This window comes from Protopterus annectens, chromosome 6.part0 (assembly GCF_019279795.1).
Source record: "Protopterus annectens isolate FY-2018-M chromosome 6.part0, PAN1.0, whole genome shotgun sequence".
NCBI lineage: Eukaryota > Metazoa > Chordata > Ceratodontiformes > Protopteridae > Protopterus > Protopterus annectens.
The window spans coordinates 1,704,325,298-1,704,351,498 of record NC_056737.1 but is presented as its reverse complement, the minus strand read 5'-3'; the positions used below and the strand labels follow the sequence as shown (position 1 = coordinate 1,704,351,498).

Here is a 26,201-nt window from a genome sequence, read left to right as displayed (position 1 = left end):
GGCAGTGCTGTGTCCATACATTTTTGAGATACCATTGTAGCTTCCTCATATGCAGTTTGGCATTGGGAAGCACCAGAATACAAGATGCCATGAACCCTAAGGCTTGAAGGACTGTCCTTGCAGTCAGCCCGGACTGATGAGATAGTTGATGGAAGTAAAGGGATAGACTCTTTTGTTTGTCCGGGGTTAAAAAGGCCATCTGGGATGCTGTATTCAGTCTCACACCCAGAAAGCACATGTCTTGAGAGGGTACTAGACTGGACTTTATTTCGTTCACAGAATACCCCAGGCATCTTAGCACTGCTATCACATATTCCAAATGATGAAGAAGCTCTTCCCTTCCTTGAGCCAGAATCAGGCAATCGTCCAAATAAGGATAGATTTGTATTCCTTTCAGCCTGAAGAAAGCTATCACTGGAGCCAGAACTTTCGTAAATACTCTGGGCGCAGTAGATAAGCCAAAGGGCAATGCAGAGAACTGATAGTGAGAAGTCCCAGTCCGAAACGCAGATACTTCCTGCAACTTAGTCTGATAGGAACATGAAGATATGCCTCTTTGAGATCCAAAGTTACCATCCAGTGATCCTTGCCCAGCAGAGGTAAAAGTTGTTGTAACGTCAACATCTTGAACTTGGGAATGTCCAGATAAGTGTTGAGGATAGATAAATCCAAAATTGGTCTCCACGTGTTCCCCTTTTTTGGTACAAGGAACAGGCGAGAATAAAATCCTAGGCCTCTTTCTGGCATAGGAACCGGCTGTATGGCCCCTATTTGGAGTAACAGAGAAATTTGCTTGTGAGCCTCTATTCTTTGTTGAGGAGGAATGTCTGGCATGCCCTTGAAAGGAGGCAAGGTATGGAAATAAAACCTGTAACCGTGATGTATGATGTCCAATACCCATCTGTCTTGGGTAATCAACCTCCAATTTTCTTTGAAAAGTGCCAACCTTCCTCCCAAAGGTGCTGCCAGGCGAGAAGGTTCCGGCAGCTGAAAAGGTAGGTCATTGGGTTTGCTTACGAAAGGACTGACCCCTTCCCTCACCTGAAGACTGTGCAGGAGAACTCCCTGTCCTAGGCCTGAAAGAGCCCTGACCTCTGCCCCTGCCACGTCTAGATCTACCCCTAGACTGGGAATCATAAGAAGGATACGTTCACCCCTTAGTAGGCCAATTTCTACTAAACTTCGGAGGCTGAACCTGCAAAAATTCTTTAACAGTCTGCATAGACTTAGCCTTGTCTTCCATTTTCTTTAAAACTGCCTCAACAGGAGAACCAAACAAGACATCAGATTGCAAAGGGGCATCCAAAATCCTAGTTTTAACATGGTCAGATAAATTTTGATCCCGCAGCCAGGCATGCCTGCGAAGAACTGACCCAGTGGCAGCCACCCTGGACGAGGCCTGTACAGCATCAAAACCACATTGCAAAGAGTGCTTACCCACCTGTTCAGAAACATGCACTAAATCTTGTAACTCTTTACAATCAATACCTTCCGCCAGAGCATCAACCTTAGATTTCAACTGTGAAAGGAGATAATTTTGATATTTCAACATGTGAAACTGGCAATTCAAAGCTCTCATGGCTAGAGTGGAAGAAGTATAAACTTTCTTTCCCCATCTATCCAAGGCCCTGGCCTCTTTATCTGCAGGAACCGGATTCTTGACAACAGAAGCCTTAACACCCTTAGGCCCCTGGCTAACAGTTTCAGGGTCTGCCCTAGGACTCTTAAAAAGATACTTATGAGCTTCAGGTACCCTGTAATACCTATCAGGCTTAACAGGAGCAGGAGGCAAAGAATCAGGATTTAGAGAAGCCTCTGCAAATACATCTTCCACCACATTTAAAACAGGAGGTATAGCCAAAGGCCTATGCTGGGGTAAAAACAAAAATTCCCTAAGCCTTTTCCTGGAATCAGAGAAGTCCTGACCTTCCCATTTAAAATGCTCTCTCATGGAGTGAAGGGTCTCTGAAAAAGAAAAATCCTCAGGAGGAGAAGCTGAAGGAGTAGAATCATCCACATCAGAATCAGAATAATGAGCATACTCCTGTAAGTCTTCAGCCGAAGACTCAGACACATCCGAAGCCTGTTCCCAATCCCCCAACATTGGTTCCATCCTAGGCCTTTTATCAGGAGGGGGCATAGAGCCTCTAATTAAAGTAATTAAATCTTCTGCCATTTTAAGCATGTGCTTCTTGGGCACAGAACCTGAAGAACTAGGAGTGACACCCACAGAAGCTAAACTAGACCTGCCTCTAGGAGAAGCCTTGGAAGCAGAAAGAGAGGGCCTAGACCCCTTAGGAAGGGAGGGGAGTAATCTGAGAAGCCCCTACAGCCTGACCTGCCTCCTGGGAGGCCACATCCTGTAAAATCAAAGTTTCCCCCTGAGACTCCAGAGAGGCCTCCGTCGGAACCACCGGTTCCACTGGCGCCTCTAAAGAACCGGCGTCCGGTTCGGACTCCTCTAACCTAGGTTTAACTGCCTTGTCCTTGCGCTTCTTTGAGGAAGCCGGCGTCGGAGCATCCGACGGCATTTTGTAATTGCACCGCTTCCCAAAGACCAACCTGGCACAATCCAACCTCCGCTTTATAGTGCGTTTATTGAACCTAGCACAAAAGCGCACCCAACAACGTCGTGCTCAGGTCCCAAACAAGGTATACACAAATTATGGTAATCCCTATGCGGTATCTGTTTCCCACAAGAAATACAGTTATTCACTTTTTCTGACATCCGGTAAACCACTGAGGCAAGAAAAAAACCAAAATATTCCCCAACGGGGTACTTAACCAACTCTGACTTCGGTCTGAAACTCCGAATTCGAAAATTTCAGAACGAACGGCACTTGCAACACTGCTTCTGCATCGGACCATGCGGCAAAAAAGACTGAGGATATGACGTCGGTCATGCGCATTTGTACCCTGACGTTCTGATGTCAGTCAAATGCGCCCTGACCGACGTCAGCCTTATACTCTGATATTCGGGCCGACCGAGGGACAGCGGACTACCCAAGTGTTAGGACTGCAGCAATGTGAGATGAAGAACATCCTGTTTCTTTCTTATCCACTTCAGCTCAAGCACCATCAGGTATTCAAGTGTTGGTTAAACTTCAGCTGCTTGGGTCATAGTCTGGGCTTTATCCTTTTCTGCTGAGTTGGCTTCTTTAAAAAATATTTTTTCACCCTATGTTCCTAATGCAACCAAAAGTTTGTTACTGTGGAATGGAAAAGCAAGGGAAATGTATTAGGCAGAACTGCTTGCTTCATAATGTTGCCTTATTGCAAATGTAAAATTATGTGCAGCTTTTATGCATCAGTTGGATAAGAGACAGTTAAAAAGAGTAAAAGCCGCTCATGTCTCCTCCATGTTACTTTTGTTTGGGGGGGGGTAGTAATGGCCCAAGGGGCCTGCATGTAGTAGTGCTTAAAATCATTACATACATTTGATTTCTGTGACACACAAGTCATTTATTTTTATTTATTTACATTTGTTTACCGGGAAATTCAGAATGGACTCAGGTCCTTTTTCAGCGGATGCCCAGGGAGAAAAGCTTCACATCATGTACAAAAAAAAATAGAGATACAAAGTTGCAGCAGTAGTAAACAACATTACTGGTTGTTGGCTTTAGTACAGTAACAAGATATAGATTATCCACAGTATACACCGCAAATGTTGCAAGTTAAGATAGTTTTGATAGATAATTTAGTGCAAATTGCCAAGCAGGTTACAGTTAATTCAGTAAAAATAGCTAAAAGGGGATTTTTTTAAATTTTTATTTATTTTTGTTGCATGGGTGAGTATGACTAAGTTTTTTTTTGCAATGGCCTTTAGCTGAGTGTAGTCAACCAAACATGGCCTTCTAGTTGCTTGAACCAAACGATCTATAGGAAGCAAAACTATTTTTTTTTACTTTAAGTAGGATGTTACTTTACCTGCCCCAATAAGGATTTTAATATAGTATAATGATGAGAAAATGGTAGTTTTACAGTAAATGAAATTCTGAAAATCATAAATGCAAGCCGTTGAACAGCAAGGCTAAATGTACAAAAACAGACTTTACATGCTGTGTCCAAGACTGCCATACCTTGGATTAGTCCCCTAAATCAGAGGTACACCAATCTCAGAATTACTAACATATATAGGTAACAGAAGTGATGGGGTCCCCCTAAAAAAAAAAAAAAAAGTTTAAAAGCTTAAAATCTACTTTCACATTCACTGTTATCCTTAACGTTTGCTGCTTAAATTTTGTAATCTTGGGATTGGCCAACACCAGTGCATATAGGGTTAAAGCCCTGACTACAGCCCAGGTAACCAGAGTTAACTTAGTAAACTCTAAGCTTGACAGAACTGGCAAGGGAAGATGGGCAGGATACAGTGGGACATGTCTAACCACAATCACTGGACATCCTGGGAAGGCTTTCAGCTCAGCAAGCCACCATTTTGCAACAGCCCTCATTAGTAGGCTCTCTGGAGCATACACTCACATTGGAAGGATATTCACAGTCCTTGTGGTGAAACAGGCAGCTCTCCTTACTCCAAGAGTGGGGGTTAGGGACTTAAAAAATGCTCTCATTGCCAAGATGCCATCAATAGCACAAACTCCCAGATGTCGTTCTAAATGATTGCCCTTCTGGATGTCTCTTGCCAAGTTCATCTGGACAATCTTCACTGCTTGGGAATCAATGGGTTTTAGTCTGATTAGGGGAAGTTTCATGGTCAGCAGGGAGAGGAGGTTAAGCGCCTAGATAAAATGTTACTGTACTTTAAGGAATTATGGATAGGATCTTAAAATTACCTGCCTGACAGGTTTATACTACTTGCTTTTTTGCTTCTTAGAAAGTTTATGTACATATACATGTCCGATTCTCATTATTTCAGGACAAATAACTTGGCAATATCCTTTAAAAATGATTTTGTTGGCCTACGTTCACTGTACAACTGAATTTTTTTTTTACTGTGGTACTGAAAACTCAAGAGGAAATGTATTTCATATCAGCTACAAGTGCACACCTCATAGTTTTGTGTTGCAAAACTTCACAATTTTTTAAACTGCTGTTTCTTTGAAGGTTTGTACATATACACCCTCAAGCCCTCCTTCTGGCCAGTCTGTAGTCCAATATGTTCACCCGATGTGAGAGCCTTACAGCCTACTTGATCTTCTCGGGCAAGAATCAAGTGCATCAGGAGTGGCAGTTATCCGTCACACACTGGGGACTGGAGTTTTGTAGTTTAGCCTTAACATTTCCTCTGCATACCGAATACATTCGTTAGGCTAGCACACACTGGAACACCACAGTCTACATGCACTCCTCCATGTAGAAAAAGCCCTACCTTCTTTGTAGATAGCACCTCCACCTGACTCCTCTGTCTCCACCTGTGATTCCAATACGAAGAATGTGCCAAAGCAACTACCCCTATCCCATGTTCCCAAAGAGGCAGGTCAACTTAGCAGCTTCATTCTTATCCACTCCAACACCAAGAGGTGCTCAAGCCGTTGGTCAAACTCTGTCTGGGTCACAGTCATGGCTTATCGTTCTCTACCAATTCAGCAGACTTCTTTAAAAATTATTCTTCCACCCCATGTTCCACATGCAACTGAAATCTCATTACTTTGGTACTGAAAAGCAACAGGAAATGTATCAGGCAGAACTACTTGCTTCACAATGTTGCTTTATTGCAAACATATAGCTATGTGGAGATTTATGCATTACCTAGATAAGTGATGATTCAGAAGTGTAAAAGCTACTGTTATGTCTGTTGCATGTTATTTGGGGGTGGAGTTATTTGCCTACATTTTGTTTTTTGTGACACTCCAGTTGACGTTAATTCATTAAAAGTGATTTTTTTTCATTTATTTTTTGCATGGGTTTCTTTGTGCAATTTTTTTTCTTTTTTTTGGGAGGGGGGGGGGGCGCTGGCACTTACCTGAGTGTAGTCTACTCTACAGCATGCAAAACTTTAATGTTGCTATTAACTTCACTAATGAGTTCTTCAGATGAAAATGGCAGCAGTGCTTTTGATAATGTATCAGTCTCTTCAACCCACACCTACTTGAACAGAAGAGTCATGCAATGGAATCACCCATTTGAGACTTAAGCTTATTCTTGACTTTATTAATCGGTTTAGAGTGAGAGACAGTGTCAAAAGCTTTGGAGAGGTCAATGAATAAACAGGAAACTAGTAGGTTGTTGTCACGGGCAGCTGATACTGCCTGGGTAAATGAAAGTAGAGCTGTAGAGGTACTATGGTGAGGTCTGAAGCCATGTTGGGAGGGAGGAAGAAAGTCATTATCTAGCAGGTGTTTAAGTAGCTGAGTGTGGATCCATTTTTCAAGAATTTTGGAAAGAGGGGATAGTATAACAATAGGACGATAGTTGGATGGGTCTGTGGAGTTACCTCCTTTGTGAAGTGGGATTGTGTAAAAGGATTTCCATATGTCTGGGATGAGAGATTCGGTAATAAAACAATTAATAAGAATAGAGACAGGGTAAGCGATAGCACTGGCAGCAATTTTAAGGAAGAAGGAAGGTAGACTGTCAACAGAGGGAGAGCCGGGCTTAAGTTTATTTAGTTGCAATTTGATAAAGGCAGTGGGAACTGGTTTTAGGAAGAATGTATTTCAGGGAGGAGGACTAGGGTGAGAGAGTTGACAGGAGGTGGTAGAGGTATTTGGAGATGGTTTCAATAAAGTATTTATTTAAGAGAACAGCAGTCTCTGAGGTGGTATTAAGAGGGAATGGGTTGCGGGTAGGATTGCCAGGGTGGAGGATTTTACTTAATGCTAGACCAGAATTTTTTGGGGTTATTGTGAGGGCTACTTTGATTGGAAGCAAAGAAATAAAAGGAAATTTTGAATAACATCATGAAGCCTTATACTGAGAACATCCATGTGCACATTTATGGCACATTCTACATCAGCATGCAAGGTTACTCCTGAAATTTATCAGGTCAGTGTTTAAAATAATAGGAGATGAAAATAAGCCCTCGGCGCAAACAGATCAGTCTTGTACCTTTCCTCAAATTCTACCTTCTGCCCTCAGCCTATCATTAATAAAAAGATACAGTGACAATTTATTTAATGCATACCTCCAGGAGTTTAAGACTATCCAGATCCAAGTATGGCTCAGACACTGCGGCCTCGATCATGTTCATACTGTGCAGGCCCTGTTTTCGGTTTCCTAAAAGCAAACACAATAAAAGTGCAAGATTATTAAACTATAATTTGGTATTCAATATGCATCATCAGACAGGTGAGAATAAAACCCTGTATCTTGTGTCTGTGAGGTAAACTCCTTAGCCATTTTGTCCCTCCCCAAGATAGACTGAAGTAAGGTGTAAAGCCACTAGCACATGCTCACAGATGTAGAAGAACAGGAAGCTTTTTGCTACTGGAAATCAATTTAAATGAGAGGTGCAATGCTGCGAATTGCCAAGCAGCAACATACACAAAGGAGTTACCTGGAAGCTAAGCACACCAAATCTGGAGAAAGGAAATGAGGCACTGATGTGACAATTCATTCACTCTCATGTTTCCAAATGTTCATATACCTTAAATTAAACCTCACATACTAGGAATGCTTTTTACTAGGTGGCATAACTAGGTCAAAAGTCATGGCTTCAGATGTATTACAGGCCACTGAAGGGAAAAAAAAAACAGAAGAGAATCAGAACCACCTCAATGCAAACCCCTCTGAGAACTACATACCAAAAACGTTATAAAGTCAGAAATGTCAACTCAAAATTTAGTACTAGACAAACACAGCTATACATAATGTTTGCTAGCTACTTTCACAATACTTGCTTTTCCTTCTCACTTCATCCCTTTCTTAAGTGCAGAAAAAACAAACTACTTAGCACAGTGATAACGAACCTATGACACACATGTCAAAGGTGACACACGACAGTTTGGGTGACACACCAGCATTCACCAACACCAGAGTTACAAAAGAAACTGAATGAACAAAAATAAAATAAATACTTGACCCTGCATTAATCTATTAAAACTCAGCAAGAAAAAAGTCATTAACTGATGTTAATCAAATCAAATGCAATGTGTTCCATACATTTTTTTCAGTTTATTTCAAAATTACTATTAAAAGTAAGGTAATTTTTTTGTGCACTGTTGTAAGCCCAATTATCAGTGCCCTTATCGTTTTCGCTATTATAAGTCACTGATTTTTCACAAAGCATCACACATGATTTGACTGTATTTTTTTTTAAATAAATTACTATGTACAAAACTGTTTCTTTTTTGTTGGGGGGGGGGTCAACCAGCAGAGTCAAGATAGGCATTTTCCGAATTTTTGCCACGTACAGCTCAAAAGGTTCGCCATCTCTGACTTACCATGTAGTCATCAATTTTACATTGTCCTTGCTGTCACCTATAATAGATGTTTTGAAAATAAATTAATGGTATTTTATTTATTTATTGAAATTTGATTACCAGGAAAGTCCTTCTGGGTAGGAGCCCATTTTCAGCGAAGGCCCAGGGAGAAAAGCTCCAAAGCATTACAGAATATTTTAAGAATAATTTTAGTCTTTTAAATAATACAAAAAACTACAGTTTAAACAATTATACCAAATTAGATAGAATATAAAAACATTGGTTAAGCAAAGTTATATGACAATGATTTAATAGTTTAGAAATTTTAGTCAGTTTATAGAGAAATTCAAGGTAAGTTAGTATAATACAAACAGGAATTTCAATACAAAGTAAGAGAAGAGCAGGCTTGTGGTGTACATAGACAGAAAACCAGATGAGAGAAATTGATGGATTGTGTGAAGAAGGGAGAGTATGGAGATGTAAAGTATGACTAAGGTATTTGTTCACATTTAGTGATATAGTTTACCCTGGTTTTGAGCAAGAAGAGAGACAGCTTTTGGCTAGGAAGTCTTTCAGAATGGTTTTGAAGGGGGAACGAGTAGGGGGTTAGGACAGAAAGCAACTCCACACCATCTGTCCTGGGCAATCTAAAACAACATATTTCATAGCACTGTGCCTCATCCCTCACCCACATGTAATGTGAGGAAAATAATGGCAAGCAAGGATTAAAATTAGCTGTAACCTGCATTTCTATCCCACTATGAAACAGCAGGTGCAAGCACTATGAATAAGACAGCATACCTATTAGCACACATAATCTTGCAGAACTGTGAGGTAAAAAACTATTTTAGCGTTGCCTTTATACTGCAAGTCAGCTAACTTTCCATTGGCTTTATGACTTGCCATTAGACATGGCCATTGTTGCATAAAAACAACTATGTTGTGCTAACCTGGCAGAGCACCATGTTTGATGGTACTCTACAATGATCAAAGAGGTCAAACCTGCAACTTGAACTCATAACCTTACTCCTCTTCAAAGGTCTACATAGGTGTCTACTAGGCTAATGGGCCCTAGAGCCTTTACATGCCTAGCCCGTAAAAGTCACCTGGAATGCAGAATACTCATTCCTCTAAACAAGCAATTATAGTTAGTGACAATCAAAGTCCAAACACTAACTGTTAATTTGGATACTTCAGACATTACAAGAAAGGGCAATTCCTTTTGTCAGAATCTTTACTTTTTCTGCTAGGAAAAATATTCCTCATTCATTTAGAATACTGGAAAATTTTCTCTGACTAGTACCAACTGCATAAATAATCTCTGAAAAACACAGAAATGAGCTGAACACTAAGGGACAACAGACAGACTGACAATGCCAATACTGAAGCATTTGCTGAAATCACACCTTGCAAACTATGGACCAGTCTTCGGATTACCCTTTCTTTTCCACTAATTTTGTTAACTGAAAGTTACAGCAGTCATATCAGGCAGTTCTTTTTCCAATATCAACAAGAATTGCCAGTTCAACATTGGCAAAATTTAAGTCAAAGACTGGCCAAATCATTGAATATTGGGAAGTGGTCATAACTGCATCATGGACACCAGACAGGAAAACACTAATACAAAACTGTTCCAGTCAATAAACTAATGTAATGTTATGTCTCAAACAGAGCTAAATGTCAAGACGACTGAGTGGGGAAGGGGAAGTTTAGAGAGAAAAATTTCCTAAAAAAAAGGATTTGAACATGTATGTATTAGCTAGCTTCTACTAAGACTGATGCTCTACTATCTAATGCCCTTAGGGTCTAAACTCGAGCCTCACCATTTTCAAATATCTGTTGGACCATAACAAAGTGGATTAATATTGTGGATTCTGAAATAGCAGGAGATGAAACACTTGGACAAAGAGAAACTGATGTCACATGAGGGGTGTTCAGCCCACACATTCTATTTCCTTACCTATTAAGGAAGATATGGATCACATTTAGCCAACACTGCATTTTCCCATACATTGTTTGTCCCACACACTTATGAATTCAGTTACTATTTCTGACCCTATAACAACTTAAGAAAATACTACCTTTTCTAAAGAAATATTCTGGGAGCTTAAATAAACTGCCCACTTCATGTCCCTAAGCTATGGATTGTTAACTATGCTTATCTTTTTTTTAGAAAGGTGGTATTCACTTGAGATGCTGTGGATTTTCATGAAGTTCTTGACTGGTGGTGTACCCACATTCTCCTTTCTTCAAAAAATGTACCCATAAAGTGATTAGAGAGAGTCTGAGAAGCTCAATCACCTAAAATGTCTTCACAAAGATGCCTGCAAAACTACACACAGCACATTAGATGGAAATGTTTACCAACCATCCAGGAGGAAAATATCAACTTATTGCGTCTTCCTGATAATGCCTCCTTCTATATATTCTCACATTCTCCGCATCATTTCAAAAACTGATTTAATCCAAAATGGAATCAAAAATTTGTCTGCCATCCTCCCCACTCTGCTCTCCAATTTTCAAGCGTCATGCTAATCCTTGTCACAGACCATCTCTACAACGGAATTAAAGAATATAAAATGAATGTAAGTATATTAATTTTTGGAGAGCTGTATTAAAAAGAACTCTAAAGATTCACTGACAAAATGAATGTAGGGCTCCTTATTCCTGGATATCCTGTGTTTAGAGACCAACACTTCAATGACTCACTAGCTACAGTAAGCTGATGACCGTCACTTTGGGATACATCATGACCGACTTCCAAGCTGTAACTTCTACTTTTGTAAAACCTTAATGAGGTTAGGAACTGTTACTGAAGAAAACCAATGTACAATATCAGCTTGCTCAGGGCTACTGGAAACAACCCCCCACAAATTACCACTAAAACAAACCCTGGAGAGAGCAGAACGTGCTCCAATCTCAAAAGTTAGCTCCTGGTCAATAACAAGCACAGGCAGTGAGATTTAACTTTGTTCACTGTGCCAGAATCTTTTTTGGGAACCTGCTCTGGCAATCTTCAACAACTGTGGCTTAAAAAAAGGAAAAGAACATACAAAAAGTATTTTTTTTTTATTCCTACCATTCTGATGGATGTGAAACATGGGTCACTCACATGAATCATCTAAAAAACTTGGAGGGGTTAGCACCGCCAGTGCCCTCTGAAGTCAGACACTGCCACAGTGACACTTGGTTCCCCCTGAGACTAACTCCATCAGTTATCAATGGACCTGGGTACTTGTGCTAGAAATTCTGATTTGATTTAACAAACATATGCTGTACTCCAAGCTCAGTTAAAACCAAAAATCTTGTAGTGGTCAAAGGAAATAGTCAAAAAAAGTTTAACTCAGGAAAACTGACATTCTAGATTAAAATCAAGGAAATACTGGCCATCAACCAGTCTCAGGGATGTCACATGTCCGATCAAGTGGTGGCCTGTTTGAAGAGAAATACCTTGTTTTTAAAACTAAGTAAGGAGGAGGAAAGGGAAAAAATGTTCAACCAGTGGGCAGCTCATTCACAGTATCTAGAGACAGAGCTACATGCACAAGGATGGAACACCATCTTATCTTTGGTCCCACTGGAGAACTTCATTACAGCCCACCCTTCAGTGGAAAGACTGCAGATGAACATCACACTGGCCTTCCTTGCTACTTTGTCATATGGCTTACCTTATAGGGCTATTTATGGCCCCCTTTTATTTTATTTATTTATTTAGCATTTGTTTGCCAGGATACTCCAACTGGACAACAAGTGTCCGTTTTCAGCAGAGTCTTGGGGAGAAAAACTCTATAAGTTTACAGAGAGAAGAACAATTTACAAAAGAGACATTAACGAGTAATAGCATACAGATTGTAGACTTTACATCCATTAGTATATAATAAGAGGATAGTCCCCCTTTTGGTTGAAAATACAAGTGTACAAAATATACAATGACAATAGATAAGAACCTGGTAAAACATTGCAATATATTTCACAATTGAATAACAGTATATAAATGTTTAAGTTTTCCATATATACATTCAAGCAAATATACATGTAAGAGTATACATACATATATATATATATATATATATATATATATATATATATTTATATATATGCATACACATACATACATATACACACACACATACATATACGGGTCTACTACCAGAGATCAAAGTTGCACTATTTCGAAATCCAGTAGTAGATACCCACTAACGCAAAAGTGCACTTCACCGAAACTGCACTTTCGTGAACACCACTAGAATGAATGGGCAATGTCCTCCACTGTGGTGAGGTAGTCACGGATCTTAGGGTTAGGGCTTGGGTTAAGGATAGTGGATAGCTCTACTAGCTATCCACTATCCTTAACCCAAGCCCTAACCCTAAGGTCCATAACCATTCGCTCAAGTGGTGTTTGCAAAAGTGCACTTTCGGTGAAGTGCGCTTTTGTGTTAGTGGCCATCTACTACTGGATTCCTAAATAGTGTAATTTCGATCTCCGGTAATAGACCCACATATACACACACACACACATTTTATAGATATAGATATAGATAACTATAACATGCCGTCGGAGCTTCTGACTACCGGCGTGCACAAAAAGCGTAGGGACAAGGACAGACAGCCCAGGCCTATGGCCGATTCCGAGGCCTCGGTTGATCCGGTCTCCGGTTCTCCGGTTATCAGTGAGGCTCCGACGCAGCCCCTGACTACCGCAGTTCTGGAACCCGAGACCGCTACAGATATTTTGACGGAATGTACTAGGCAGACGCAGCCTTTTACTTCAGGCCCTTCCGACGATTTACCTTCCAAGGACGTTGGTGCTTCAGAAACACCATCGGTTTCTGAAGGTGTATTCAGACCAACGACTCTTACAGTCAAAACATATTCCAAGTCCAAGACTCCTTCTAAATCAAAAAAGACTACACTTCAGTCTCCTGTTCAAGGTCCTATGCCTAAGAAACAGATGCTCAAAATGGCTGAAGATTTGATTTCTCTTATCAGGGGTTCTCAGCCTCCTCCTGACAAAAGACCTAGACAAGAGGAAGATTCTGCTTCCTCTGAGCAACTGTCTATTTCTTCGGATTTCTCTGAGGACCAAGACTATTCCTTCTCTCCTTATGAAGATTCTGATGCTAAGGATTCCATTCCCTCAGCTTCTCCTCCTCCTGAAGACTATTCTTTTGGGGAAACTTTACACACTACGAGGAAACATTTTCACTGGGAAGGTCAGGATTACTCTGATTCCAAGAAAAGGCTCAGAGAGTTTCTTTTACTCCCCCAACACAGACCTCTAGCCATCCCTCCTGTTTTGGACATTGTGGATTATGTCTATTTAGAATCCAGTTTCAACCCAGACTCTCTACCTCCTGCTCCAGCCAAGCCTGACAGATACTACAGAGTTCCTGATTCCCACAAATTTCTTTACAAAAGCCCAGTAGCTGACCCAGAGACTATCTCCCAGGGTCCCAAGCTCCATGGCTAAAAACCCAGTACCTTCTGAAAGGGATTCAAGAGCACTAGACAGGTGGGGGAAAAAGGTTTACACCTCAGCCACATTAGCTATGAGAGCACTAAACAGTCAATTTCATATGCTTAAGTATCAGCAATTCCTGATCTGTCAGTTAAAACAAAAGATAACCTCCCTCCCTCAACAATCTGAATTGAAAGAAGTACAGGATTTGTTGCATGCCACCGAGCAGGTGGGCAAACATACCTTACAATGTGGGTTTGATTCTTTAGAGGCCTCCTTCAGAGCAGCTGTCACTGGATCAGTTATACGTAGGCATGCCTGGTTAAAGGAACAAAGTCTGCCTGATCATGTTAAAGCAAAACTACTAGATGCTCCCTTACTGCAAGATGTTCTTTTTGGAGTTAAAGCAGAAGTAGTTTTAAAGAAAATGGAAGATAAGGTGAAATCAATGCAGACAGTCAAAGATTTCCTACAAGTACAACCCCCTCGCTTCAGCAGAAACTGGCCAACAAAAAATTGGTCCTTTCCAGCCACTGACAGACCTCAGAGGGATAAATACAGGTGACCAAGGGGCACAGGACAACCACAAGCCCAGTATAAACCTCGCCAATGGGGCACTCCAACCCAGAAGGGAGGAGAAGACAGGTCTCAACCCACCAGAAGGCAAACTCAATGACTTGCACCTCAGCTGGCCAAACAAAGCTCTTTTGTCAGCCCCCTTGGGGGGAAAACTAGCACTATTTGCAGACAACTGGCACATGGTCACAAAGGACAAATGGGTCCTAGACATAATTTTACGAGGATACAGATTCCATTTTCACACCTTGCCAATGAAAAGAGGGATGCCAAACCTGCCACAAAATTAAAGAGCAGAGGCTCAAAAACAAATTACAGCTCTCATGACCATGAGAGCCATTCAGCGGGTACCAACTCAAGAACAAGGCCAAGGATTTTACTCAAGGCTCTTTCTAGTACCCAGAAAGGACAATGCTTGGAGACCAATTCTGGACCTTTCAACTCTAAACACTTACAAGTTCCCAAATTCAAGATGCTAACACTACAGCAGCTACTTCCCATGTTGGGCAAGGAAGCATGGCTGGTAACGTTGGACTTCAAGGAGGAATACCTGCATGTCCCTATCAGACAAAGTTGCAGAAGATACCTCCGTTTCATTGCAGGTTCAACCCATTATCAATTCTCTGCACTGCCCTTTGGCTTATCTAGTGCGCCCAGAGTTTTCACAAAATGCCTGGCACCACTAATTGCATACTGCAGACAAAGGGGAATTCAAATATATCCATACCTGGACGACTGCCTCATCCAAGCAGAAAGAAAAGACATTATCTTCCATTACCTGGCTTTTGTGAAGCATCTACTAAATTGTCTGGGGTACACAGTAAACGAAAAGAAGTCAAAACTAGTACCCTCACAAAAAATGACATTCCTGGGTGCCAGCTTGGACACAATGGCCCAGAAGGCTGATCTTACACCAGACAAGCAACTTCAACTGACTCAATATTTCAAGACAATGGCAACAAAGACCCAATTAACTGCAAGAAAAATTCTGCAAGCTTTGGGCTTCATGGCATTTTGCATTCTGATAATACCATTTGCAAAACTGCATATGAGGAAATTACAGTGGTACCTAAAAAGCGTATGATCTCAACACAGCCACAGCTTGGACACAGTGATATCTCTCATTCCCTGCCTTCAACAGGAATTTCTATGGTGGGCACAGGCATGTCACCTCAACAAGGGTCAGCCTTTCACCTTGCCCCCAACCAGGCAAACTATCACAACAGATGCTTCAGACTATGCCTGGGGGGCACACATGGCAGGGCAATGCATTCAAGGCCTATGGACTACAGAACAAAAAACAAACTGCACATAAATCAAAAAGAGATGCTAGCTGTACAGAAAGCTCTGACAGCCTTCAAGGATCTACTACAGCCAGGACAACTTGCAATAAAGATGGGCAACACCACAGTAATGTGGTACATAAACAAACAAGGGGGCACACATTCCTACCCTCTTTGCAGGCAAGCAATAACATTATGGAACACAGCTCTGGCCTACCAAGTCCAGTTACAAGCTCAATTCCTGCCAGGACAGAAAAACACATTGGCAGACGACCTAAGCAGAAACATCAAAGATCCCCACGAGTGGAAACTAGACCCACAAATATTTACAATAACAACTCAAAAATGGGGCCTTCCAAATATAGAACTGTTTTCCAGTCCTCAAAACTACCAACTGACAAAATTCTGTACAAGAACATTCCACCATCAAGCTTGGAAAGTGGACGCTCTCTCCTTCAGTTGGAAAAACCTGACAGCATATGCCTTTCCTCCATTACCTCTTCTCACAAAGGTTCTTTTGAAGGTCAAAAAGGAGAAACCTTGACTGATTCTCATAGCCCCAGACTGGCCACGCCAGCACTGGTACCCGATATTGAAGAATATGGCTCACAGCCCACCATGGATATTGCCTCAAATACCTCATTTGCTCATGCAGCAAAACAAACAGATTCTACACAGCCAGCTCAAAAAGTACAGTTTTGTACCTACCATAAATGTAGATGTTCGAGGATTCCATTGCTGCAGTCCTTACTATTGGGTATAGTCCGCATCCAGTCGGCCCGAATACCAGAGTATAAGGCTGACGTCGGTCAGGGCGCATTAGACTGACGTCAGTACGTCAGGGTACTAATGCGCATGACCGGCGTCATATCCTCAGTCTTTTCTTGCCCCAGATGTCAGAAGACCCTAAAAAGACAAGGCCCAAAATACCTGTACCAAAACATGAACAATATATACAAAAATAGAAGCAGGTAAACTCACCTACACAACCACCCCTAAACACAGAGGGAAGGAGGGAGGTAAATTGGACTGCAGCAATGGAATCCTCGAACATCTACATTTATGGTAGGTACAAAACTGTACTATGTTCTTCGTTTCCATTGCTGCAGTCCTTACTATTGGGTAGAATCCCAAAGCAGAGGTAAGGGAGGCTGGCAAATCATAAAGAAGCAGGAGCTGACAACATGCCTTGCAAAACAGCTGTGGCAAAACCAGCCCTAGACTTAGAGTAGATAGGAAGGTGATAATGCTTAGAGAAAGTATGCACCGAACTCCAAGTAGCTGCTTCCAAAATATCCTTAGTCGCCACCCCGTGAGAAATGCTGTTGAAGTGGCAGTAGCCCTAGTGGAATGAGGCCTAATCCCAGCTGGAACCTCCTTGCCATGATGGGAATAACAAAATGAAATGCAAAAGCCAATCCACCTAGAAATAGTTTGTTTTGACACAGGCTTGCCCTGCGAACTCAAAGCAAAAGAAACAAACAACTGCTGAGACTGCCTAAAATCCTTAGTTCTGCTTAAGTAATAACGCGAATTGCCTGTGTACATCTAAAGTATGCAAAATCTTTTCCCCTTTATTTTGGGGGTCTGCATAAAAAGTAGGCAAATGAATAGTTTGGTTTAAAGCCACACTAGAAACCACCTTAGGCATAAAGGAAGGATTAGTGCGTAATGATACCCTATCCTTATGGAAAATCAAAAGGGCTCGACTGCCATAAGGGCCTGCAACTCAGACACCCTTCTTGCAGAAGTAATAGCCAACAAAAAGCAGTCTTCCATGACAAATATTTCAATTCAGCAGTAGCCGCAGGCTCAAAAGGTTGTAGAGTAAGTTTTTCCAACACAAAATTGAGATCCCAAGCAGGAGTAGGAGCTCTACGTGGGGGTCTTATATTTTTTGCCCCTCTAAGAAACTGCTTGAACAAAGGATGCGAAAACAATGGTGGGTCACAATCATAGTGAGCTGAGATCGCTGCAGCATGAATCTTAATGGAAGAGAAGGACAGACCCTTGTCCAGTAACTCAGTAAGATATTGAAGAGCCATACTCAAATTAGGCTCAGAAATCTCCAAATTCTTTGCTTTACTCCAAAATAAAAATCTCTTCCATTTTGCTGCGTACACTTTCCTCGTACTAGGTCTTCTAGCTTCCCTAATCACATTTAAAACTTGTTGAGGAAGTTGAGACCTGCTGTGTTTCAACACAGAATATGCCAGGCTGTCAGATGAAGAGAGTGAAGCTTGACATTGAGCAGATGACCGTCCTGCTGGGAAAACAGATGTGGAATCAAAGGTTAAGGCCATGGAGGCTTCTTTACCAGACTCCGTAGTAGAGGGTACCAGTGTTGCCAAGGCCAATCTGGAGCTATCAAAATCATCCTTGGCCTGTCCTGTCTGACCTTTAACAGTACCTTTGGAAGAAGAGGCAGAGGTGGAAAGGCATACACATGAAGGTTTGTCCAACTGAAAGACAGAGCATCCACTTTCCAAGCTGTGTGATGAAACCCCTTTGTGCAAAACTGTGGCAGCTGGTGGTTTAGTGGAGAAGCGAACAGATCTATGTCTGGAGTTCCCCATGACACTGTCAATTTCTGAAATACATGAAGATCCAGTTTCCACTTGTGGGGATCCATGATTTGCCTGCTTAACACATCTGCTAAGGAGTCCTGTGCTCCTGGCAGAAACCTTGCCTGAAGAGTTAGGTGCAAGCGTAGCGCAGTCTCCCATAAAATCATCGCTTGCCTGCATAGAGGATAAGAATGTGTTCCCTCTTGTTTGTTGAAGTACCACATGACAGTTGTGTTGTCTGTTAGAATCAACACCTGCCCTGGAAGAAGTAACTCCTTGAAAGCCAGCCATGCGAACTGGACTGCTAACATCTCCTTCATGTTGATATGTAGATGCTGTAGTCTGGCAGGCCACTTGACTTGTATCCACTTTCCATTTAGATGAGCTCCCCAAGCAATGTCTGAGGCATCTGTCGGTAAAATCTGACTCGCCTCTGGCCGGGTCACAGAGAGTCCCTTGTTTAGGTGACATTCCTGAGCCCACCACAAAAATTCTCTTTGAAGGCAAGGTATTATTTGAATGACAGTGTCTAAATCCTGGCAGTGCTGTGTCCATACATTTTTGAGATACCATTGTAACTTCCTCATATGCAGTTTGGCATTGGGAAGCACCAGAATACAAGATGCCATGAACCCTAATGCTTGAAGGACTGTCTCTGCAGTCAGCACGGACTGATGAGATAGTTGATGGAAGTAAAGTGATAGATTCTTTTGTTTGTCCGGGGTTAAAAGGCCATCTGGGCTGCTGTCTTCAGTCTCACACCCAGAAAGCACATGTCTTGAGAGGGTACTAGACTGGACTTTATTTCGTTCACAGAATACCCTAGGCATCTTAGCACTGCTATAAGATATTCCAGATGCTGTAGAAGGTCCTCCTTTTCTTGAGCCAGAATCAGGCAGTCGTCTAAATAAGGATAGATTTGAAGTCCTTGTAGCCTGAAGTAAGCTATCACTGGAGCCAGAACCTTTGTGAATACTCTGGGCAGTAGATAAGCCAAAGGGCAATGCAGAGAACTGATAAAGAGAATTTCCAGCTCGAAACCGCAGATACTTCCTGTAACTTAGCCTGATAGGCACATGAAGGTAAGCTTCCTTGAGAACTAAAGTTACCATCCAGTGATCTTTGCCCAGCAGGGGTAAAAGCTGTTGTAACGTCAACATCTTGAACTTGGGAATGTCCAGATAAGTGTTGAGGAGAGATAAATCCAAAAGCAGTCTCCACGTGTTCCCCTTTTTTGGTACGAGGAACATGCGAGAATAAAATCCTAGGCCCCTTTCTGATACAGGGACTGGCTGAATGATGTCCAACACCCATCTGTCTGGAATAATTAAATCCCAATTTTCCTTGAAAAGAGACAGTCGTCCTTCCAAAGGAGCTGCCAGACGAGAATCTACTGGCAGCTGAAAAGGCAGGTCATTGGGTCTGTTTACGAAAGGACTGACCCCTGCCCTCACCAGAAGTCTGAGCAGGTGAACTCCCTGTTCTAGGCCTAAAAGAACCTTGAGCCCTGCCCCTACCACGTCTAGACCTACCCCTAGACTGGGAATCATAAGCAGGATATGTCCACCCCTTAGCAGGCCAATTTCTACTAAACTTCGGTGGCTGTACCTGCAAAAAATCTTTAACAGTTTGCATAGACTTAGCTTTGTCCTCCATTTTCTTTAAAACTGCTTCCACAGGTGAACCAAACAACACATCAGACTGTAAAGGAGCATCCAAAATCCGTGTCTTAACATGCTCAGCCAAATTTTGATCCCTCAACCAGGCATGCCTGCGAAGAACAGAACTAGTGGCAGCCACCCTCGAGGAGGCCTGCACAGCATCAAAACCACACTGCAAAGAATGCTTGCCCACTTGTTCAGACACATAAACTAAATCCAGCAAGTCTTTACAATCAATACCTTCCGCCAAAGCATCCACCTTAGATTTCAATTGTGAAAGGAGATAATTTTGATATTTCAGCATGTGAAACTGACAATTCAACGCCCTCATGGCTAGAGTGGAAGAAGTATACACTTTCTTACCCCACCTATCTAACGCCCTTGCCTCTTTGTCAGTGGGAACAGGATTTTTAACCACAGAGGCCTTAACACCTTTAGGCCCCTGAGAAACAGTTTCTGGGTCCGCCCTAGGACTCTTAAACAAATACTTATGAGCTTGGGCACCCTATAGTACCTATCAGGTTTAACAGGAGCAGGAGGCAAAGAATCAGGGTTCAGGGAAGCCACTGCAAAACATCTTCCACCACATTCAACACAGGAGGTATAGCTAAGGGCCTATGCTGGGGTAAAACAAGAATTCCCTAAGTCTCTTCCTGGAATCAGAGTAATCCTGGCCTTCCCATCTAAAGTGCTCCCTCATGGAATGCAGAGTCTCTGAAAAAGAAAAATCCTCAGGAGGAGAAGCCGAAGGAGTGGCATCATCCACATCAGAATCAGAATAATGAGGATACTCCAGCAAATCTTCCGCAGAAGACTCAGAAGCCCCTGAACCCTGTTCAAAACTGTCAAACTCTGGTTCCACTCTAGGCCTCTTATCAGGAGGGCCCATAGAACCTCTAATCATAGTAATCAAATCTTCTGCCATTTTAAGCATATGTTTCTTAGGTACAGAACCCGAAGGCTAGGAGAAGCCCCTACTGAAGCTGAAGTTGGCCTACCTCTAAAAGAAGTTTTGGCAACAGAAGGAGAGGCTCTAACTACTTTGGGAAGAGAGGGAAGAATAGTTACCTGAGAAGCCCCTCAGCCTGACCTGCCTCCTGAGAGGGTACATCCTGTAAAAGTAAAGTTTCTGCCTGAGATTCCATAGAAACACCTGGCAAAACCTCTGGCTCCACTGAGCCATCTAAAGAACCGACGTCCGGGACTGCGGTTCATCAACCCTAGGCTTTGCTGGTTTGTCCTTGCGCTTCTTGGAAGCGGGCGCCGGAGCATCCGGCGGCATTTTATAATTGCAACGCTTCCCAAACACTAATCTGGCACAGTCTAACCTCCTCTTAATAGTGCGTTTGTTAAACCTAGCACAAGAGCGGCAACCAACAACGCCGTGCTCAGGCCCTAAACAAGGTATACACAATGTATGGTAATCCCTATGAGGTATTTGTTTCCCACAAGAAATACAGTTATTCACTTTTTCTGACATCCGGTTAAATACTGAGGCAAGAAAAAACCAAAATGTTCCCAACGGGTACTTAGCCAACTCTGATTCGGTCTGAAACTCCGGTTTCGGAAATATTTCAGAACGCCAACCTGCACTCGCAAAACTGCTTCTGCATCGGACCACGCGGCAAAAAAGACTGAGGATATGACGCCGGTCATGCGCATTAGTACCCTGACGTACTGACGTCAGTCTAATGCGCCCTGACCGACGTCAGCCTTATACTCTGGTATTCGGGCCGACTGGATGCGGACTATACCCAATAGTAAGGACTGCAGCAATGGAAAACGAAGAACATCCTTAAACCTGGCTGCATGGCAAATCAATTAAGCATTCAACCAGCCCCTCTTTCACAAGCAGTACTGGATGTTATTCTGGAAGCCAGGAGGCCAAGCACAAGGAAGGCTTACTCGGACAAATGGAAAAGGTTTTCTGCTTGGAAACAAGCTAAAGGCCAAGTCACAACTCAGCCTCATATTCCTCACATTCTGCAGTATTTAGCTGAGATGTTGCACAAAGGACTTTCCTTCTCCTCAATTAAAATCCATGCTTCAGCTATTTCAGCTCACTACGACACAAATCCACCTTTATTTTCAAATCCTCTTCTAAGGCAGTTCCTCAGAGGGGCAAAAAACATTAGACCACCTAGAAGAGCTCCTACACCAACATGGGACCTCAACTTTGTTCTGGAAAAACTAATGCTACCTCCCTTTGAACCAGCTTTCTCTGCAGACCTTCAGTTCCTATCTTGGAAGACTGCCCTGCTCCTGGCAATAACTTCTGCCAGGAGAGTCTCAGAATTACAGGCACTTATGGCAGTGGAACCTTTCCTCATTTTTCATCAAGACAGAGTTTCTCTACGAACTAATCCTTCCTTCATGCCTAAGGTGGTTTCCAGTGTAGCTTTAAATCAAACCATCCACCTACCCACTTTCTTCCCCAACCCACAGAACAAAGGTGAGAGACTCGTGCATTCCTTGGACATTCACAGGCAGCTTCGTTACTACTTGGATAAAACTAAGGCTTTCAGAAAAACTGACCAGCTCTTTGTATCCTATGCTACAGCTTCTCAAGGGAGGGCCATATCCAAGCAAACCATTTCTAAATGGATAGGCCATTGCATACGGTTCTGTTATACCAATCATGGGAAACCAGATCCCCCTACCATTAGATCCCACTCTACCAGGGCAACAGCTACCTCTACAGCCTTTCTCAGGGGGGTTCCTACCAAGGAAATTTTAGAAGCTGCAACTTGGAGTTCTGTACACACCTTCACCAAACACTATCACTTACCTCTTTATTCTAAGTCCAGGGCGGGCTTCGCCTCTGAAGTTCTGCAGGGCCTCATTGCCTCCACTAACCCTCTATGATACCTCCACCCTACCTTAGCTTTGGGACTCAACCCAAGAGTGATGACTGCAGCAGGGTAACACGATGAACATAGTACAGTTTTGTACCTACCATAAATGTAGATGTTAGAGTGTTCACCCTGCTGTAGTCCAGGTTACCCTCCCTCCAACCCCTCTGATCTACTGGCTAAATCTCTGCTATGCCTTACTGATGTATTTGCTTATAGCTGAAGGGATTTTGTTTTTGTACAGTGTTCTCACCATTTTGTACTAATTTGGATCACCTTTTTGGGGGCACCTGACATCTGGGGCAAGAAAAACTGAAGAAAATGGCGTTGGTTGCAGTATATGTACCCCTGGCACACTGACGTCAGGGATGAGGCGACAGCAACCGATGTCGGACCAAGACTTTGGAAATCCAGCCGACTGCGGGACCGCCTGACGACAGGATAACCCAAGTGTGATGACTGCAGCAGGGTGAACACTCGAACATCTACATTTATGGTAGGTACAAAACTGTACTTTTCTATTGGGGGGGGGGGGGGGGCTGAAATCCCTGCTGCTGGCTCATGTTCTTATGTTCAGTACATTAAGGATTACAGTAAAAAAACACAACCTACTAATGCCTTTTGCATTATAATGAGACATACACTTAGGTTCTGCAAGGTTCTTCAATACAGTTGGATGTCCCACTGGCTTTACTTATGTTAGTGGTGTTATTTGCCACAGGATAGGTGCCACAAATTCTGTAAGTCACAGCTGGCTTGGGGAGATAAACTTGCTATGAGACCAGCAGATGAGGAATCCTAGTTTAAAGATGATGCATGTTGTTTCTGAGACTTATTATATATACTGACAGTGCTTATCTACATTCTGTATTCCTTTGCTGGGATACGGATTTCCATACACAGCATCATGAATTTAAATTTATACTCATTTTTCTAATCCATGCTTCCAATCCTGCAAATTTCTATTTCAAACTCTTTAAAGCTTCTTGTGTAGCAATCCTACAGCACAGCTTTTATATCATTTATCTAGGCTAACACATCAGGACCTCCTCAGAGTCTGTCTAATTTGTTCAGTATGTTTTTGTGAGAAACCATGTTAAGGATACCTACAAAAAGTGAAAACCCAACCTTGAGAGTCCAGACTTCTCAAAAAAATTAACCTGGGACTGTGGCAAGAAAAAGCAATTTTAGAGAATTTTTTACAAAAGAGATGGGTCATTCCTCACTCATACCCTTGCTAACTTGTTAAGATAAGAGCATGATAACTATAGGAATTAATCAGAAGAGGTCAGAAACGATTGGGAAGAGATGCTAGATATGCAATTCACAAAGAAACAATGGGGGGGACATAGGTATGGCTTCCAAATATGCAACAAAGTCTAGGATTTAGGATGTTTGCATATAAAATTCTACATGCCATGCAGACTCCAAAGAATTTTTCCTCAGGTAGACAGCAAACACTGGAGGTGTGACGGGGAGGAAAAAATTAACTGGGAACATATGTTTTGGGAGCGTAATGAGTTGGCAGACTTTCAAAATTCCTTACAGAGTACTCTGTCAGGAATACAGGGTGAGCAAATGAGTGTAACCACGAAAGTTAATTTTTGACCTGCAATACAGGACTTGAATTGCCTAGGCATACATAGTAAGGCCTTGTTAAGCTTAGGTCTGGTGGCGGCCAAAAAAAGCAATTACTAAATAATGGAAATCAAAACCTAAACTAACTATACTTCATGCAGTGAATATTATAATAGAGATAAAAGAACAGGAAATGTGATCTTTAGAAAGGGTAGTAGCAAAGTGCATAGAAAAAAATGGAAATTGTGGGAACAATACATGCAGACAAATGTTTTAGAGGAGGAATGAGGTCAAAGAGAAGGCAGGAATTGAATAATTTACATAATGTTGCTTATATTACACATCACATATATTGTTATACATCCTACAATGTTTGTAAATGTGAGCTTGTTAATATGGTTTGATTACTTTTATATAAATGTAAGTTTACCTATGTCACAAGTGGTTAAGTCAATAAAGGTGTTAAATATGGAAAAAAGGGAAAAAGATTACTGAACCTCAAAATGAGTATATACGCTCCTCCTATCTGCTCTTAATCTCTTTCTGTTGAGAGGATCACAATTACAGTCCTTGGACTTTTAACAGGCAGTGCAATGTTAAATACTTAGCTAGAGATTATGAAAGCCATTTCCACAGCCTCAATTGTATGCAATACTTTTGCTATCCAGTCAAATAACCCTTTCAGATTTGTCTGCATGACCTTCTTTTTATGACCTCATGCTACCTTGCATCTGGTAACCTGCTGGTTTGCAAATATTTCAAGATTCTCTCCTTCAGCAGTGACTCTGTCATGCAAATGAGATCAGAATGGTAAGGCAGAAATGATCACATCAGACTCTCCTACAGTCATAAATCTTAGCCAGCTTCCCAAAGTAAAACAGTTAGCAATGTAAGGTAGTAGACCCCAACATCTTTACGTACTTAGGGTGAATCCCATCAGTCCTCTTCAATGCCATGGCCACTAGTTTCTTGGTTTCTTTCAAGGCCACATTTTCACTGAAATAATGTATCCCCGTATCTATTTTGTCTGATATGACAAAACTCGACTTTCTTCCTTTCAGAATACTTTCAGTAGTCAGCTTTTTGTCATTCTTTTCTGAATATGTTCTCATTTACTAAGCTTTCTACTCCTCCCTTCATCTTTACTGGTGTCTTCATGTGCATACACAATGTTTGATCTTGTTTCTCACCAAAATATCTAGCTTTTCACTAGCCTGGGTCTTTGTGTTCTTCACTGTTTTTCTCTTCATTCTACCTTAAGTGGTATTTTTACCCATTCTTTTCCCTTTCCTGTTTCATAATATTTCAGAAAAACAATATTTTTAACCTTCAGTGTCATGTCATCAGAAAACTATCTCTTGATGGCACCTGTTATGTATATCTAGTGCCCTATAATACTTTCAGGTCTGCTTATAACAGCCTTCCTGAAGCATTGCTTGATATTTTTCAAGTCCCATCCTCCTAGAAATCTTCACTTAAACCCAAGACTGTTCACTTCCGGACCAGAGTTCCTCTTTCCTTTCTCATCTTAGAACACCAAACCCAGAATACATTTTCTCAAGATGGTTCAGGCTCTTGCTGACATCACAAATATTTACCCTTTTAGAATAGGTTGCAGCCAAGGTGCTCTTATTACATTTGACACAAGTTTACAATTAACTGTACCTCTCTGCCTTTATTTCTGACCCTAAGGATACCCTCAATTGTTTTATCTATTTCTTCATCATGTCTGTAGACAACTCATATACAGACTGTGCCTTCCATTTTCAGTGCGACTCGCAAGGTCTCATCACTCATCCTCCCCTCATTTACTCAACTGTTTTGCTGCTTCAATCTCTTCCCTAAAATTAAATAAGTCATGGGAAGGGTAAAAAAAATAGGGTAACTTAAGGCTAAAAACACTGTAGC

At 41.8% G+C, this 26,201-nt stretch overlaps 1 protein-coding gene across 1 annotated transcript in view; it reads right to left on the bottom strand.

Annotated features, from left to right (window-relative positions):
- The window catches only part of BMPR2 (bone morphogenetic protein receptor type 2), a 1,499,742-nt gene that overhangs the window by 622,732 nt on the left and 850,809 nt on the right, over positions 1 to 26,201 (bottom strand). The window contains exon 5 of the mRNA XM_044075094.1: positions 7,082 to 7,173. Within this exon, the coding sequence (XP_043931029.1) occupies positions 7,082 to 7,173 (92 nt within the window). The remainder of the gene's footprint in view (positions 1 to 7,081; positions 7,174 to 26,201) is intronic.